The sequence below is a fragment of the Podarcis muralis genome, chromosome 2, assembly GCF_964188315.1.
Source record: "Podarcis muralis chromosome 2, rPodMur119.hap1.1, whole genome shotgun sequence".
NCBI classification, from domain to species: domain Eukaryota; kingdom Metazoa; phylum Chordata; class Lepidosauria; order Squamata; family Lacertidae; genus Podarcis; species Podarcis muralis.
In genome coordinates, this window is record NC_135656.1 from 88,589,453 (window position 1) to 88,605,790 (window position 16,338).

At 46.1% G+C, this 16,338-nt stretch overlaps 1 protein-coding gene across 4 annotated transcripts in view; it reads left to right on the forward strand.

The window, feature by feature from the left end:
* The window catches only part of SRGAP3 (SLIT-ROBO Rho GTPase activating protein 3), a 185,674-nt gene that overhangs the window by 105,028 nt on the left and 64,308 nt on the right, over nucleotides 1-16,338 (forward strand). For all 4 annotated transcript variants that reach the window (XR_003705358.2, XM_077925000.1, XM_028719316.2 and 1 more), the window contains exons 4-6: nucleotides 3,787-3,849; nucleotides 9,609-9,794; nucleotides 14,189-14,317. Coding sequence is in view for 3 of the 4 variants with exons in the window: in XM_077925000.1 (XP_077781126.1) it covers nucleotides 3,787-3,849; nucleotides 9,609-9,794; nucleotides 14,189-14,317 (378 nt within the window). In the remaining variant the exon portion in view is untranslated. The remainder of the gene's footprint in view (nucleotides 1-3,786; nucleotides 3,850-9,608; nucleotides 9,795-14,188; nucleotides 14,318-16,338) is intronic.

Consider the following 16,338-nt stretch of genomic DNA (forward strand, 5'->3'; position numbering starts at 1 on the left):
TTTAACTTTTCTGCTGAAGTGTATGAGCCACCCCTTTGCATCCCTGGGGAGTTTAAAAAAAAAAAAAGTTTTATGGTGTGAACCAAAAAGTAACCAATATCATGACGTGCTTTCCTTATGCCCATTCATATATATATATATATATATATATATATATATATATATATATATATACAGTGGTACCCCGCAAGACGAATGCCTCGCAAGACGGAAAACCCGCAAGACGAAAGGGTTTTCTGTTTTGGAGGCGCTTCGCAAGACGAATTTCCCTATGGGCTTGCATCGCAAGACGAAAGCCCATAGGGAAATGCTGGCGGTCGGGAGCAAAGACTTTCGCCCACAGCCGGCCTTCAGAAGAGGACCTCTTCTGAAGGCCGGCGGGGGGCAAAAGTCTTTGCTCCCCCCCGCCTGCCTTCCCCCCGCCTGCCGGGGGCGATCTTAAAATGCTGGCGGGCGGGAGCGAAGCGTTCGCTGCCGACCCCCAGCATTTTAAAATCTCCAAGGGACAGCAGAGAAGTCTCTGTCCCGGGGAGGTTTTAAAATGCTGGGGGTCGGGAGCGAAGCGCTGCCGACCCCCTGCATTTTAAAATCTCCCCGTGTCCCGGGAAGGTTTTAAAATGCTGGGGGTCGGGAGCGAAGCGCTGCCGACCCCCTGCATTTTAAAATCTCCCCGTGTCCCGGGAAGGTTTTAAAATGCTGGGGGTCGGGAGCGAAGCGCTGCCGACCCCCTGCATTTTAAAATCTCCCCGTGTCCCGGGAAGGTTTTAAAATGCTGGGGGTCGGGAGCGAAGCGCTGCCGACCCCCTGCATTTTAAAATCTCCCCGTGTCCCGGGAAGGTTTTAAAATGCTGGGGGTCGGCAGCCCGACCCCCAGCATTTTAAAATCTTCCCGGGACACGGGGAGATTTTAAAATGCTGGGGGTCGGCAGCGCTTCGCTCCCGACCCCCAGCATTTTAAAACGCTGTTCCGAAGGGGGGGGTGGGGACACCTGCCCCAGCCGCCCCACTTCGGAAAGCTGTTCCGAAGCGGGGAGGGGGGGCGGGGACATCTGCCCCAGCCGCCCCACTTCGGAAAGCTGTTCCGAAGTGGGGAGGGGGGGCGGGGACATCTGCCCCAGCCGCCCCACTTCGGAAAGCTGTTCCGAAGCGGGGAGGGGGGGCGGGGACACCTGCCCCAGCCGCCCCACTTCGGAAAGCTGTTCCGAAGCGGGGAGGGGGGGCGGGGGCATCTGCCCCAGCCGCCCCACTTCGGAAAGCTGTTCCGAAGCGGGGAGGGGGGGCGGGGACATCTGCCCCAGCCGCCCCACTTCGGAAAGCTGTTCCGAAGCGGGGCGGGGGGGCGGGTACATCTGCCCCAGCCGCCCCACTTCGGAAAGCTGTTCCGAAGCGGGGAGGGGGGGCGGGGACATCTGCCCCAGCCGCCCCACTTCGGAAAGCTGTTCCGAAGCGGGGCGGGGGGGCGGGGACATCTGCCCCAGCCGCCCCACTTCGGAAAGCTGTTCCGAAGCGGGGAGGGGGGGCGGGGACATCTGCCCCAGCCGCCCCACTTCGGAAAGCTGTTCCGAAGTGGGGAGGGGGGACGGGGACATCAGCCCCAGCCGCCCCACTTCGGAAAGCTGTTCCGAAGTGGGGAGGGGGGGCGGGGACACCTGCCCCAGCCGCCCCACTTTGGAAAGCTGTTCCGAAGTGGGGAGGGGGGGCGGGGACACCTGCCCCAGCCGCCCCACTTCGGAAAGCTGTTCCGAAGCGGGGAGGGGGGGCGGGGACATCTGCCCCAGCCGCCCCACTTCGGAAAGCTGTTCCGAAGCGGGGAGGGGGGGCGGGGACATCTGCCCCAGCCGCCCCACTTCGGAAAGCTGTTCCGAAGCGGGGAGGGGGGGCGGGGACATCTGCCCCAGCCGCCCCACTTCGGAAAGCTGTTCCGAAGTGGGGAGGGGGGGCGGGGACATCTGCCCCAGCCGCCCCACTTCGGAAAGCTGTTCCGAAGTGGGGAGGGGGGGCGGGGACACCTGCCCCAGCCGCCCCACTTTGGAAAGCTGTTCCGAAGTGGGGAGGGGGGGCGGGGACACCTGCCCCAGCCGCCCCACTTCGGAAAGCTGTTCCGAAGCGGGGCGGGGGCGGGAACACCTTCTGAAGGCGGGCGGGGGGCGAAAGTCTTTGTCCCCCCTGCCTGCCTTCCCAGGGGCTTTTAAATCGCCTCGGAGAGCGGAGAAGTCCTCCGCTGTCCCGGGGTTTTTTAAAATGCTGGGGGTGGGAAGAAAAGCCCTTGTTCCCCCCCCCCCAGCCTTCAGAAGAGGTCCGGGGACAGACTGTCCCCGGACCTGGTCTGAAGGCGGTTTCCCTAGGAACGCATTAATTGATTTTCAATGCATTCCTATGGGAAACCGTGCATCGCAAGACGAAAAAACCGCAAGACGAAGAGACTTGCGGAACGAATTAATTTCGTCTTGCGAGGCACCACTGTATATATATATATGTATGTATATATGTATATAAATGCCTATGCTTCTTCTGTACTCCTTTTTCAGCAATGCCATTCTTCCCCCTCCTTTCCAGTTGTATTTTTTTGTTTTTTGTTTTTGTAGATTATCCCCACTTTAGCATATTTTAAATTCAGGTTTATTTTGGGGTTACATCAAGTTTGTAAGTGAGGCTACATAGAGTATACAGAAAGCCTAAGAGGTAAGTCCATAGGGCATACCCTCCAGCTTTCTCGAACAGCTTTCTCGAACCTGGTGACCTTCAGATGTTTTTGGCCTACATCCTTGACCATTGGCCATGCTCACTGACACTCATGGTCCAACAATAGCTGGAGGGGACCAGTCTGTGGAGTTACATGGCTTGTTACCTCATCTGCTGTTTGTGAGAACTACGTTAATGGTTCATGTATTTACTGCCTATTTCAAGATAAAGAACACATGTAATTTGGACTTAACATTTCTGAATGAGAGAAGCAGAGCCTAGATGGTGATTTGCATCCCTTTTGGGATTATACCAATTCAATTTCTGAAGAAAAATGGACAGAAAGCATTTGTAGCTACATTTATAAATAAAGTACTGAAGGCATTTCTCTAACCCAAGGCAATTTTATTTCCCCAAAATCACATTCATGACTGAAATGCACATACTGCTTAAAAAAGCAACACCACTGCAGAGCAGAACAAGGGCTTTGAAAACCATCTGGATAGCTGTTCAGGAAATTGGCAACACATTCAGAAGAGGGTTTTTTTTATTGAATTACCAGAAACTAACGCTGTTGCAAAAATTCTCCTGCTCTTTTGTAAAATGAGGAAAGCACGAAAAATGTGGCTATAATAAATATGGTACTACATCTGCAGTGGATTAACAATATTCTTTTGTAGACAAATTAAAAAATAAATTTGGAAAACTATAACAGCTTAAATGACCATGTCCCCCCTCTATTCCTTGTTAAAATGTCTTCCATTTTTCTTCCCCAGCCATGTAGTACTTTATTGTTCTGACTGCTAAGATGCCTGTATCTGATTCTACTAATTGTAGTTCTATTTAACATTTATTTTTTTCTCACAGTATGCTAGGAACATAGAAGTGCCTCTCGTACAGACTTTTTGCAGTGGGCAAGTTCACCTACAGCACTATACAATTCAGTTCAAACACTTTATAGGGCGAAATGTAACAATAACTTGGATTCAGTGTCAAATAAGCTCTGATAACATTTTAAAAGTCCACCCTGCGTGTTCATTTAGTTCTTTCCTTTGCAACAAACTTACCTTTTTTTCAACTTAACGTTTTTGTTTTGTGTTCCAGAGTAAGGAAATTGGACTTCAGATGCACGAAGAACTCCTGAAGGTGACCAATGAACTCTACACTGTGAGTAACATGACTCTTGCACTTCTAAAATGATTTTTTTTGGTCAGACTCCCCTGGCGCTAGAGAGAGATGAAAAGTGACTGTAAATACTGGTTATGGTGGGAGTGCTAGAATTGAGAGGTGTAGTTGTATATCTGTTGAGAAATATACATGTTGCTGGTGGCAAACATCTCATTGTAGTGGCAGGTAGTATACCAGTGGAATGTTTATTACTCCATCACCACAAGATAAACGAAAGGCACTGCAGCTTAGGCATGCTTAACTGAAAATGGGACAGTAGTAAAGGCCTCTGGTGAGGCGGGGCAAGATGAAGGAAGAAGATGGTCATGGGGGTTTAGTGACAAGTACATTAAGCAGTTTAATATAAGATATTGCAAGTTTCTGAGATGGTTTATGATGTGATTTGAAAGTGGCATGTATGACACCACTAAACTGGCAATCCCCCTGCCTCTGCAAATGCCGTTGCTTCAATTCTCTCTCTATATATTTAATACTAGAAATTACAGAAATGGCTTAAGGTTGTGATATTTTGGCATGGCATTTGGAACTCAGTCAAGAGGTCATGTTTTTGGTTAGTTTTGAAACAGACCAGACTATGCACAGCCAAGGTACTTGCTCATAATTAAAACTGGGGAAAAACTCCCCCCTTTCTGTTTAAATTCACATTGGTATGTAGGATATTTAGTTTAATATATAAACTTTGTTTTTCTCCTAACTATGCCGTGCTCAAATCTCATAATATATAATATTCAGAGATGTATCCTGAGTGCCCAGAACTGGACATAGTACTCCAGATGTGGTCTGACCAGTGCAGAATAGAATGGAACAGTTACCTTTCATGATCTGGACACTGTGCTTTTGTTAATGCAGCTAAGATTGAATTAGGTTTTTGTTTTTTTTAAGAGCCTCATTCTATTTAGCTTTTGATCAACTAAATCAGCTAGATGCTCTTCACATATCATGCTGCCAAACCAGGTATTCTATCTCCCTCTCCCACCTCCGTCTCATATTTGTTCCTCTGATCGTTCGTACCTAAATGTGGGACTTTATCTTTATTTTCATTGGAGTTTGTTATGGTGTTTTGGCCCAGCATTTCAACTCGTCAAGATAATTTTGAACCTTGATGCTGTCTTTTTATAGTGTTAGCTACCCCCACCCCAGCGTTGTGTCATATGCAAGTTTGATAAGCATTACTTGTCCTCCGTTCTAATCATTTACAAAGTTGCTGAAAAGTACAGGACCCAAGACAGAGCCCTCTGCTCAAGCCCTCACTCCAGGTTAACAGAGAACCATTTAATGAGTTCCAGCTTTTATTTTTCTCTACAACAAAACATTTTTTATGCCAAGAAAGAAGTAAGCTAGGAATGTGGATACGGTTGCCAGGTCACTTGAAAAATAAGCTCTTTTGTGTATTCCTTTGGGGTCCAGTGTGGCATAGCCTAAGATCCTTGGTTGACAGGAAGGTTGAAAAAGAACAGTGGTAGCCTGAATGGTGTGCTCCAGATGCTGTTGGAGCACAGATGTCATCTTCCTTCACAATTAGCCACGGTGACAGGGTGGATGGGAAGGCACCAACATCTGGAGGGCAGCACTTTGGCTGTCTATGCCAGTGTCCATGGAGAGTTTGCTACTCTGTGTAAAAGACAAAAACAAAGCGAGTGAAGCATCATCATGGGTTGATACTGTCTCAAGATGTGAGTCTTTGAGGCCACACTTTACATAGGATGATGCCTTATGCAAAATCAGATCACTGGTCCATCTAGCTCAGTATTGCCTATATTGACTAGCAGAGGCTGTCCAGGTTTTCAGACAGGGATCTCTCCCTGGAAATACCAGGATCCAGGGATTGAACCTGGGACCTTTGCCAGGCAAAGCAGATGCTCTGCTGCTGGACAACAGCTCTTCCTTTACTGTCTAGAGCAGGTACTGCTGGAGAACTGGTGCTTTACTCCCAACAGCCCAGACCATTGGCCAAGCTTGCTGGGGCTGATGGATGTTGTTGTTAAGCAGCATCTGGAAGGCAAAATGTTCCCCACCCTGGACTAGAACTAAGGCAGGAACCAATTTGGATATAAGGCAGCTTCATATGGTATGCTTTTAATGTTCCCTTATTGTACGTGATCATAATAAAGTCTGTGTTCCTAAGCATGGTTGAGCAATATGGATACAGGGCACTGGGAATGTCTGATAGGCTGTGCCTCCCCACGTTGTGTAACTGTGTGAAAAAAAAAATGTTTCCCTGATATCATATGCAAAGACTGGTGGAAGAGGAGGACCGTGTGGAATGCATGTTAACAGGGCCATAAAACCAATTTATTTTTATGCAACATCCTGAATATTTAGAAATAGTTTTATTACTATGCATTGCCTAGAGTACTGTGCAATAAATAGATATTAGTTTTATTTATCGCAGAATACTTTGGGTAATGCAAATTAATGATGCAAAAAGTGACAGACTTTATTGCTATGCCTTGTAAGAATAAGCAATGAGCTTTTTTATATCTACGCTTCCGTGTGTGTGTGGGGGGGCACAGATTATATATATATATATATATATATATATTGTTGTTGTTTAGTCGTTTAGTCGTGTCCGACTCTTCGTGACCCCATGGACCAGAGCACGCCAGGCACTCCTGTCTTCCACCGCCTCCCGCAGTTTGGTCAGGCTCATGTTTGTAGCTTCAAGAACACTATCCAACCATCTCATCCTCTGTCGTCCCCTTCTCCTTGTGCCCTCCATCTTTCCCAACATCAGGGTCTTTTCCAGGGAGTCTTCTCTTCTCATGAGGTGGCCAAAGTATTGGAGCCTCAACTTCACGATCTGTCCTTCCAGTGAGCACTCAGGTCTGATTTCCTTAAGAATGGATGCGTTTGATCTTCTTGCAGTCCATGGGACTCTCAAGAGTCTCCTCCAGCACCATAATTCAAAAGCATCAATTCTTCGGCGATCAGCCTTCTTTATGGTCCAGCTCTCACTTCCATACATCACTATATATATAATGTATATATGCATGCATACTTTGCTAATCAATGCAGTAACAGGATCTAGTGACTAACTCTAAAGCAAAAAAGAAATGTCATAGCAGACAGCAAATGCCAGCTAAGTCACATTCAGCCCAAGTCCTTTAGGACTCTGATTGGATTCTATCTGACATTTGAAGGGACAGTTACATAACAAGGTGTGCTCTAGGCAAATATGTGCCTCTTCAATCCTGAAAAACAGCCGCAGCAGCTTAGAAAAAAACTATATGGAAGACTATTTAAAAATACTTTAAAAAAATAGCCCCAGCAGATTATTAAGAAGCATCACCCCCCCCCCAAAAAAAAACCCCTGCAAGAAGAGCTGGATGGTAGCTAGGGATGGAAGCAGACAGACCTTCTGTTTTGGGAGGTTGTTTTTAGTCTTCAGTGAGGCCCTGTGTCTTATACCTGCCCTCCATAATTTTGACAGATTGGAGACATAGATTAGAAGCTTAGAATTTGCCATTTTTATCTTGTAGGTTTGGCAGGGAGGAGACAGTTCTTTAGGTATCTGGTCAGGACTTCTTTCTTTCACCACCACCACCACCACCTCCTCCTATTTATTAGCTGCTTTTTTAAAAAATGGAACTCAAAGCGACTTACAAAAATAAACATTAAAAATAACCTATAATACATACTATATATTAACAGAAACCTACCCCACTGGCAGGAATTTTCCCCACTTGGCTGATTGGCTGTTGCCATTTGGGTTGCGCCTGCCGCGTAGCAAATTGTCACAACTTGTAAGGTTGCGTATAGGCTCTGGTTCAGGTGATAGGGATGGGGGAACACTCTCACCATCCCTATGTGAAGGGTATTCCGTTAAAGGAATCCAGGGACTCAGTGGTTTGGTCAATCCCTGAGAGGGGATTGTGCCCGTGCCTGAATCCAGGGGGACATTTGGGTGGCGGAGTTAGCCCATTCCCGGCTTTCCGCTTATCTAGGTGTTCACCTTTGGCTGACCTATGCTGGAACTCTGGGTCAGCGCTACCTGCATGGCAGGCAGCTAGTCGAACCAGAGCCTATGCAATCAGTCACTTTCTGTAATCAATAAAGTTGTGGCCTAAATTCTGCCAAAAACCAAACCAAAATTTTGAGTCATATGTGAATTTATTTTGGGGGAAGGTTTCTGGGTCTGAACATGTGAAAAATATTTCGCTGGCACTCCAACAGAGGAACTCAACATTGTACTAAGTTGAGCATTCCATTAGTGTTAGCATTTCAATTTTCTAAAGGGAACGACCCTCATTTTCTCCCTGCATGCTGTTCCAGGGGGTTCTCTTGATCCCCTCAGAGGCAATTTCAGGGGACATGGAGAAGTGGGGAAATCTCTGTTGCACAAGCAACAGGGCTTCCTCTGACAGGATTCTTGAGATGAATCCCACCCTGAGTTTTCTCTCACCCGCCAAACTGTGAGCCTGACATTTAACAGCAGAGCACAAGCCATAAGAATAGTAGACGAGCATGTTGAATCAGCGCAATGGCCCATCTAATCCAGGGTCCTGTTCTCACAGTGGCCAGTCAGATTCCTATGGAAAACCAGCAGAAATGACCTGAGTGCAACAATACTCATCCCTTTTCCAGTTGGTATTCAGAGGTATAGTACTTCTGACAATGGAGGTAGAACACAGACAGCATAACTAGTAGCCATTGATTGCCTTAACCTTCATGAATTTGTCTAATCTTTTAAAGCAATCCAAGTTGATAGCTATCACTGCCAACTATGGAAGCAAATTCCATAGTTTAATTGTGCGCTGTGTGAAGGATTTATTTTTGTCAGTTCTGAATCTTCCAAGCCTATCCAAAGCTGACTGTATACCTGCTCCAAATCAGCAAAACACCCAGTTCCATCTTGTCTGGATTAAATTTTAGATTCTTTGATCTTATCCAATCCAATATGATGCAGCCATTCTTGTAGGATTTTTTGGGGGGATGAACAAGATTCTATAAAGCACCTTGCAGACAATCTGTATTATTGTCACCTAATGCAGAATAAGTGGAAGGGTTCTCTAAAAGTAAATGGATCCAGATACCTCTCAACCCCACCCCCACTACAGTTTTCAGCTTTTCTAGCATGAAATCCCATTTTTGTCCTCTGTGGCCTATATGTATGGTTATGGTCTGGAGTAGATGGGTTCAGAATTCCTCTTCTTCCATAGCCTTGAGCGATTGCGCACCCTAGGCTGAAGCAAACCTGAATTTGACACCTAAGAGCTGCAGCCACCCACAGTGCTCTAACTAGTCTATAAGATACATATCTGTAAACACATGTTCATCACATTCTGGCTTAAAATCTGTTTGATGTAATGTATGAAGTGATTGTATGGCCTTTGACAAGTCACAGTCTCTCAGCCTCATAATCCCTCCGGTCAAATGAGAATCCTGGTGGTGCACCATAGAGTTGTTATGAGGATGAAGCACAATGTAAAATATGTTGCCTATTAAAAGAGAAGTGAATGATTAGCTGGGGGAGTCTTGAGCTACGTACATACTCTGTGCCTTTAAAGCACATTCATTTTTTCCAAAAAATTCTGGACACTGTAGTTTAGTGCTCACAGAGTTAAAATTCCCAGCAACCCTTAACAAACTAAAGTGCCCCAGTTTTTTTGATGCAGGGAAAAGTGCTTTGGGTGTGCTTTAAAGGTACCAACCTTTGCAACCACTGAATTCATTGTTTTCGTTCCACTGAATTCATTGTTTTTGTTATAAGCTGACTCGCTGAACTTCCTCACCTTCAGGTGATGAAAACATACCATATGTACCACGCTGAAAGCATCAGTGCTGAAAGCAAACTGAAGGAAGCCGAGAAGCAAGAAGAGAAACAGTTCAACAAAGCAGGGGACATCAGCGTGAACCTGTTGCGGCATGAAGATAGGCCCCAGCGCCGCAGCTCTGTCAAGAAAATTGAGAAGATGAAGGAAAAGGTGAGTGAAGGGTTCTCCATGTGGCTGGACAGAAGGATGCCAATGCCAACCATGCGGTCGCCAGTGTCACGTCAACTGATGAGCACACATCTACTGAGAGTGCTTCCCAAGTCCAGGGTTATGGCTGGTGATCATTGGCCACTTGTGTTACTGAAATATTTCTTTGAATGAATTTGAACTGCTTGGAATGCCTCCTGTTTGCAATAATGTTTGCATGCAATTTCACTGACGGACTGCTTGGGATGGGTATGCAGAAAGCCTTTTCTCTTTACTGCTTGTTAGCTGTGGAGATATGCCCCAAATGCAGCAGGTAGCTAGAGCTCTTAGGCCAGGCTTCCTCAACCTCAGCCCTCCTGATGTTTTGAGACTACAATTCCCATCATCCCTGACCACTGGTCCTGCTAGCCAGGGATCATGGGAGTTGTAGGCCAAAAAAAACATCTGGAGGGCCAAGGTCCAGGAAGCCTGTCTTAGGCAGACAAGCAGGCAGTTTCCCTGCAAGAAGCAGAGCCTGGGGGCACATTGTGGAGCACTTCCAAGGAGAGGGGTGTATTACATCAGCAGGGTTTAATGTGTTCAACCATTCAATTGCCCAATACTAGGAGAGTTGGAAAGGGCGGCTGGAGGGAGGGAAGGCCTCCAGAGTGATGGCTCAGAAAGCAAACAAAACAAAAGTGACCCAGACATCCAGTACAAAAAGGGCAGGAATTGGAAAAGTCCTACAATAGCTGCTCAGGCAGCGTCTCCCGGATCCAACAGAGACAGTCGTGTTCTGGCTCCAAGAGGCTTGGTTGACTGCAGAGCGAAGGAACCTAGCAGGAAATCTAGTCTGCTACAGTAATGCTTATCTGAATAGATGGAGGGGGCAGTCAGCTCATGCGTGTGTTTAGTGCTCTGTGGAACATTACACTGTTTTTGCAAGATAGTTCCTATTGCTACAGTCATAAGTGGACTATTAAACAGTCAGGGATCACCACCCGTTCACAGTAATGTGCTTGTTAGACAAATGTGGGAAGTGCAACAAAAGTAACACTCTGAAAATAACCAGAATTATTTCTGACTGTACAGCTGAATTAACCTTAGCGCTAAGGGTATTGTTCCTGATGTCCTAACTATGGAAATTAGGAAATCAGAAATGTGCCACAGTCTTGTGTACTGTGCCCCTCATATGCAGAATGTCTCTCCCTTCACCTTTCAGAGGCAGCCATGGTTCATTGTAAACAGAGTTTGCAACCATGCTTCAGACTCTGGTTGCAGACTCTGGAAATAGAGGAAAATGAAATTACATATCTGCATATCATCCACTTGTGATGATGGGTGGGCTTGCTAAATAAATTAATCTACAAATTAGCCTCACTATTTCTCTAATGATAATGGGTTTGCAGTCCAGGCTGGGCTGCCCTTGGATCTCCAAGCCCCTGGAAAATTGTATCCCTCCTCAGTTTTCCCATGTTTGGGCCCTACAGTTGGAAGGGACAGTTTGCTATAATGAACAGAGCTAGAGCTGTGTGTCTGCAGCAGAGTATTATGCATAATAGTAGCCTGCCCTTTAATCCAGTATTGCTTGTCTGGGCAGTGAACCTGAATCTGATGACTGAATTAAAAATGGGCCTGAGGAAAATCTACATACAAACAGGAAGTGAAACTGAGAGTTTTTAAATGAGAAAACAGCTCTGAAAAGTGCTATGTGGGAGTGGCTGAGACTGGTTGAATCTCAAGGCAATCAGGTTTGGAAGGGGAGAGCCAGAGGGTAGCACTCCAACTGTTGTGTTAAATTATACCTGCTAATTCATTCTGCTCCTAAATTGACTCTGGTGCCAAAGAACAATAAATACCATAGAATGCACTTGACTGCTGATTTGAAGAAGCTCAGATTTGTAATAGATTTATAACAGATGCTTTCAGAGATGTTGGTTTGAAGGATTATGTGGTTTTTAATCGGACTGCCTTCCTTCACCCTTACTTTCCTTCCACTGGCAAATGCACAGATATATTTGTTGCTGCTTCTCCTCTTGGAGGGACCTTCCCTATGGTTAGAAAATTGGGCAGGTTGTATGCACACTGAGTCTTGAGGATATATGCTAAACGTGGCATCCTCCTTTTTAAAATTAATCTAGTGTATACTATAGAACCCAAGCCCTAAAGAGGCTATAGGGATGGTGAAAGGCCATATTTCTATACAAATCATACAAATAATTCTCTCACATCTTTTTTTTTGCACACAGGACAGGTGACTGGTGCCAGAAAGTTTTTACTGGTTCTTAGCACACTCTTTATCTGACCTGTACAGGGGAATGAAGTGATTGAATGGGCCATACCACTTATACACATCAGACTTATACATAAAAATTTCTTTGTTAATAAAATAGAAACACATACACCAGCACAGCAGAGAGCACACTGCTATAATAATCCTATTAGATGTGCTTTTTTTTAAACACGGGGGAATTTTTTTTTTTTTTTTAAATTGGCATCCTCCACCAGCATTCTAAAGTGGTGCAGGGTCACCTTGGAATTCTGCCACCTCCCTCGACAACACCTATGAAACAGAAAACAACCCTTTAATTCCCTTCTCTCCTTTGTGAGCAGCAACAGAAGCTTTAGCAGCATTATCTCTTTACACCTTCAGCCACTTACTCCTATTTTGCCTATGTCTACACTTGCACACGAGTGTTAGTAGTTGAGGGGTGTTAGGAGAAAAGTTCACTATACTTGCTTTAGTGTTGTGGCCAGACCAGAAATCATGCTTTGCCTTACTTCAAACAAACCACAATGTTAAGGCCAGGCTTGTTTGTCTGAGTGAAACAAACCCTAGCGCTTGATACTTTGTACCATGTAACATGCTGTTTGCAAACTGGGGCCAGTAGGATCACATATTTCCTATTTGACTTACTTCTTCAACAAGTTGTTTATAAGCACTTATAATGGTTTCTGCAGAGTGGTTCTACCTTAACTTGATGTTCTTATTCAAGAAGGGCTTCAAGTCTGTATGACTCTGTCTGCCAGCTCCTTCATTCCGAGACCTTAAATTTGCTGCTCGCTGCAGATTTACCATTTTTTAGCTTCTGTGAAGGAAATTAATGTACATGTATACTACACAACCCTAGCCCTAAAGAGTCTTTAGAGCTCTTTATATGTTACATCTGGTTGTTCAGCAAAGTTCATTATTTACGACATTTACCGTATTTTTCGCCCCATAGGACGCACTTTTTCCCCTTCAAAAATGAAGGGGAAATGTGTGTGCGTCCTATGGGGCGAATGCAGGCTTTCGCTGAAGCCTGGAGAGCGAGAGGCATCGGTGTGCACCGACCCCTCTCACTCTCCAGGCTTCAGGAAGCAAGCCCGCAAGCCCGGCGGGAGTTCCAGAGGGCTCCCCGTGCTTCAGGCGGGTGTCCGCAAGGCTTGGGGCGGCAGCCGCGGCTCGGGGGGGGGGGGGGAAATAAATCCAAAAAACGAGGTGTGTCCTATGGGCCGGTGCACCCTATAGGATGGAAAATATGGTATCTCTTATCTTTTTTCCGTCATGGAACTCAAGGAAGTATAGAGGTGGTTCCCAGGCAATCTTCCATCCAGGCACTGATTTGATCCAAACCTGATTAGCTTCAACGCATGTAGACTGCTCTTCAAGTGCAACTTCTTTCACTCATCACAGGGTGTGATTTGAAGATTTGATGGAGCAAATTCCATCCAACACTAATTCACTCTCCATGAGGTCATCTCGCACAGAAGGATGCACTTGGAATGCCTGAATTAATCTTCAGCAAGGATGCAGGGAAAGCAATATATATAGTGGGGCAGCAGTGAATATTAGATCTGTATCGTACTTCTTCATTAAAAAGTCTGACATCATTGACTAGGCTACCATATGAATGTGAAATAGTTTATCCTCCCCAGTAACTGATGTGATTGATGCGAAACCGTTCTCCAAGCATGCAAGCTGTTACTGGTGGATGTAGGGTGTTCACTGAAATAGAATGCACTTGCTGTGCTGGGTATGTCTGGAAGAAATTGCTGCAGGTAGATAAATCTGCTGCATTTCTCTCTAATACCATAAGTTTTTTTTTGCATAAACACAGCAATGCTGTGCAGTGCTCCTTATCACAGATTTCATGGAGGAATAAGACCATCAGTGGTTACAAGTCATGATGGCTAGATACTACCTCCACCAGTGGAGGTGGTATGCCTCTGATCATCAGTTGCTGGAAAACGTAAGTGGGAGAGTGCTACCATGCTTATGTCCTGCTTGTGAAAAACAGGATGTTGGACTAGAGGAGCCTTTAGTCATCAGAGCTGCTTTTATGTTATAAGAGCTTAAAATTTGGTATGCAAATGCAAGAATTGGGATGGCCTATTCACCTTTTTAAAAATGTGTGTACCATTTTGATGTTTTTCAGAGGCAAGCAAAATACTCAGAAAATAAGCTGAAGTGCACTAAAGCTAGGAACGATTATCTGCTGAACCTGGCAGCAACAAATGCAGCAGTCAGTAAATACTACATCCATGATGTCTCAGACCTGATTGATGTGAGTTATTTCTCTCTCTTTCTTTTGTTAATGCGCAGATACTCAGCTCTCTTCCCAAGCTGGCAGCTGCACCTGACACCCTGTTTGTGTCTCTGAGCATGTCAGTGCTGTAGAATTGCCTTGCTTCTGCGGTGTTGCATTGTTGATTTGACATTGTTCGCTACCCATTACTCACAGAACCAGGATACAGCATTGCAACGTTTGAATCAATCTTTTTGAATAATTACTTGTGCCTAGCTCAGTACATTTATACATCCCAGGACTTTGATCTTCTGTAGGACATGTGAGTGGATGTAGAGACTCTCACCGTGTTTATCATACCATCTCACCTTGTAGCTGGGTTTTTGAACCACTGGTGTGTTAGAACTGGGCTGAACTTGGACATGCAATGAGTGCACAAAGTAGGGATCTCAGCGGTAGATGCTATTTATTTCTCTGAATACAAGATGAAGTGTATTGGAATAATTCTATAGGGAGAAGACCAGTCAAGGGCTTGAACTGGAATTTGAAATTTGATCAGGTATGACTGTAGCCAGGCAGAAGCAAAAACTAGTGACGCTGTAGCCTGAAGAGGTACTCGGTTGGGAGCTGAAAGAGAAAGTGGGAATCTTTTCTCTGGCCATTCATGATCAATTAGATTATTTTATGCAGTGCCTTTTTTGTAGAAAAAAAGGTGTCGGTACTCATTATGACATACCCTTCTCGGCAGCGGCAGAGCAAGCCGATCGGCCGCCTGGGGTGGCACATGTGCCCTGTGCCCAGGGGTGGGGCCAGCCACCTGTGGGGGTGGGACAACCCAGGGCAGGACGCTCCGTGGGGCCTCCGAGGAGTCTGCCTGCCTCCTCCTACTCAGCCACCCTACAGCTGAGGGGAAGGTGGTGGGCGGACCGTTTGGGGCAGCGCGGAGCCTGCGGGTGCCCAACCACCGCGTCACTCCCAGGAGAGATGTGTGGCTCTGGTGCGCTGCAGGCCCCACGGTGAGTACTGTCTGGCATTTTGTCAGCCCCCTCAGTGGTGACACCCAGGGCGACCCGCCCCCTTCCTCCACCCCTGCTTCTTGGCCCACTGGCTGTGGCTACTGCTAGGCGGGTCATGCTGTGGGCTGGGCTTGGTGCGGGCTGAGTGCCTGGAGCTGGACGCTGCTGCTATGAGATGTGGCTTTCCACCTCTGCACCATCCGCGAGGGCTTTGAGGAAGACTATGTCCTCTTGGTGCTGCCTGGCCACCGCCATGGACCCAGCTCGCCTGCTGCCCACCTTCCACTGGCCTTGGAGCTGGCTCAGTGGCAGTGGCAGGTGAAATGGCAGCCCGGTAGCTTCCTGCCTCTGTGCCTCCACAGGATGAGGAGGAAGCACCGCCTCTGGGGCTGGCAGTGCTGAGGGGCCAACTGCTGTGGGCATGAGAGAAAAGGCACACTCTCCCCACATGCTCGCTTTAGAAGCCAAGATATCGCAGTGTACCAGTTTTGAGATTTGAGTACCACCAGAAAAAACCCACTCTTTTAAGGAAGGCTAGAGAGAGAGATGGCACCTGTTATGCCTAAAAACAGGTATTTCAACTCAGAGGCTCATATGTTGGTGGCTGACCCTTACAGAGGCATCTGCATAAGAATTCATACAATGTGTAGAATAAAATAAGATAAATCTAGTTTATCTTATAGGCTTGGACACTAGGAATCTCTGGGTTTTCATGTACTTTACACTTATTCATTCTACTTCAAAAGAGCCTTGTAAGCACATTAGATACTGGGAATAGCTCAAGATAAGGCTGACCATATGTATTCATGCACTTGTTCTGGCCAATGATGCAAGAAATAAGGTTTCTACAGTTTTATGCTGGGAAATCTGTCTTGCAGTAAGGCATTTCTTCTTGCTAGTGGGATATAAATTGACTTCTGTTTGCTGTAATGGCCATGTAAATAACAGTGGTCTGTGTATGAAGCCTTAGTTTTGGTTTAAATGTCACGTAAGTGCATCTGGAAGGTAATGTAATTTAATTAATCCTTTAAATCATATTTATTG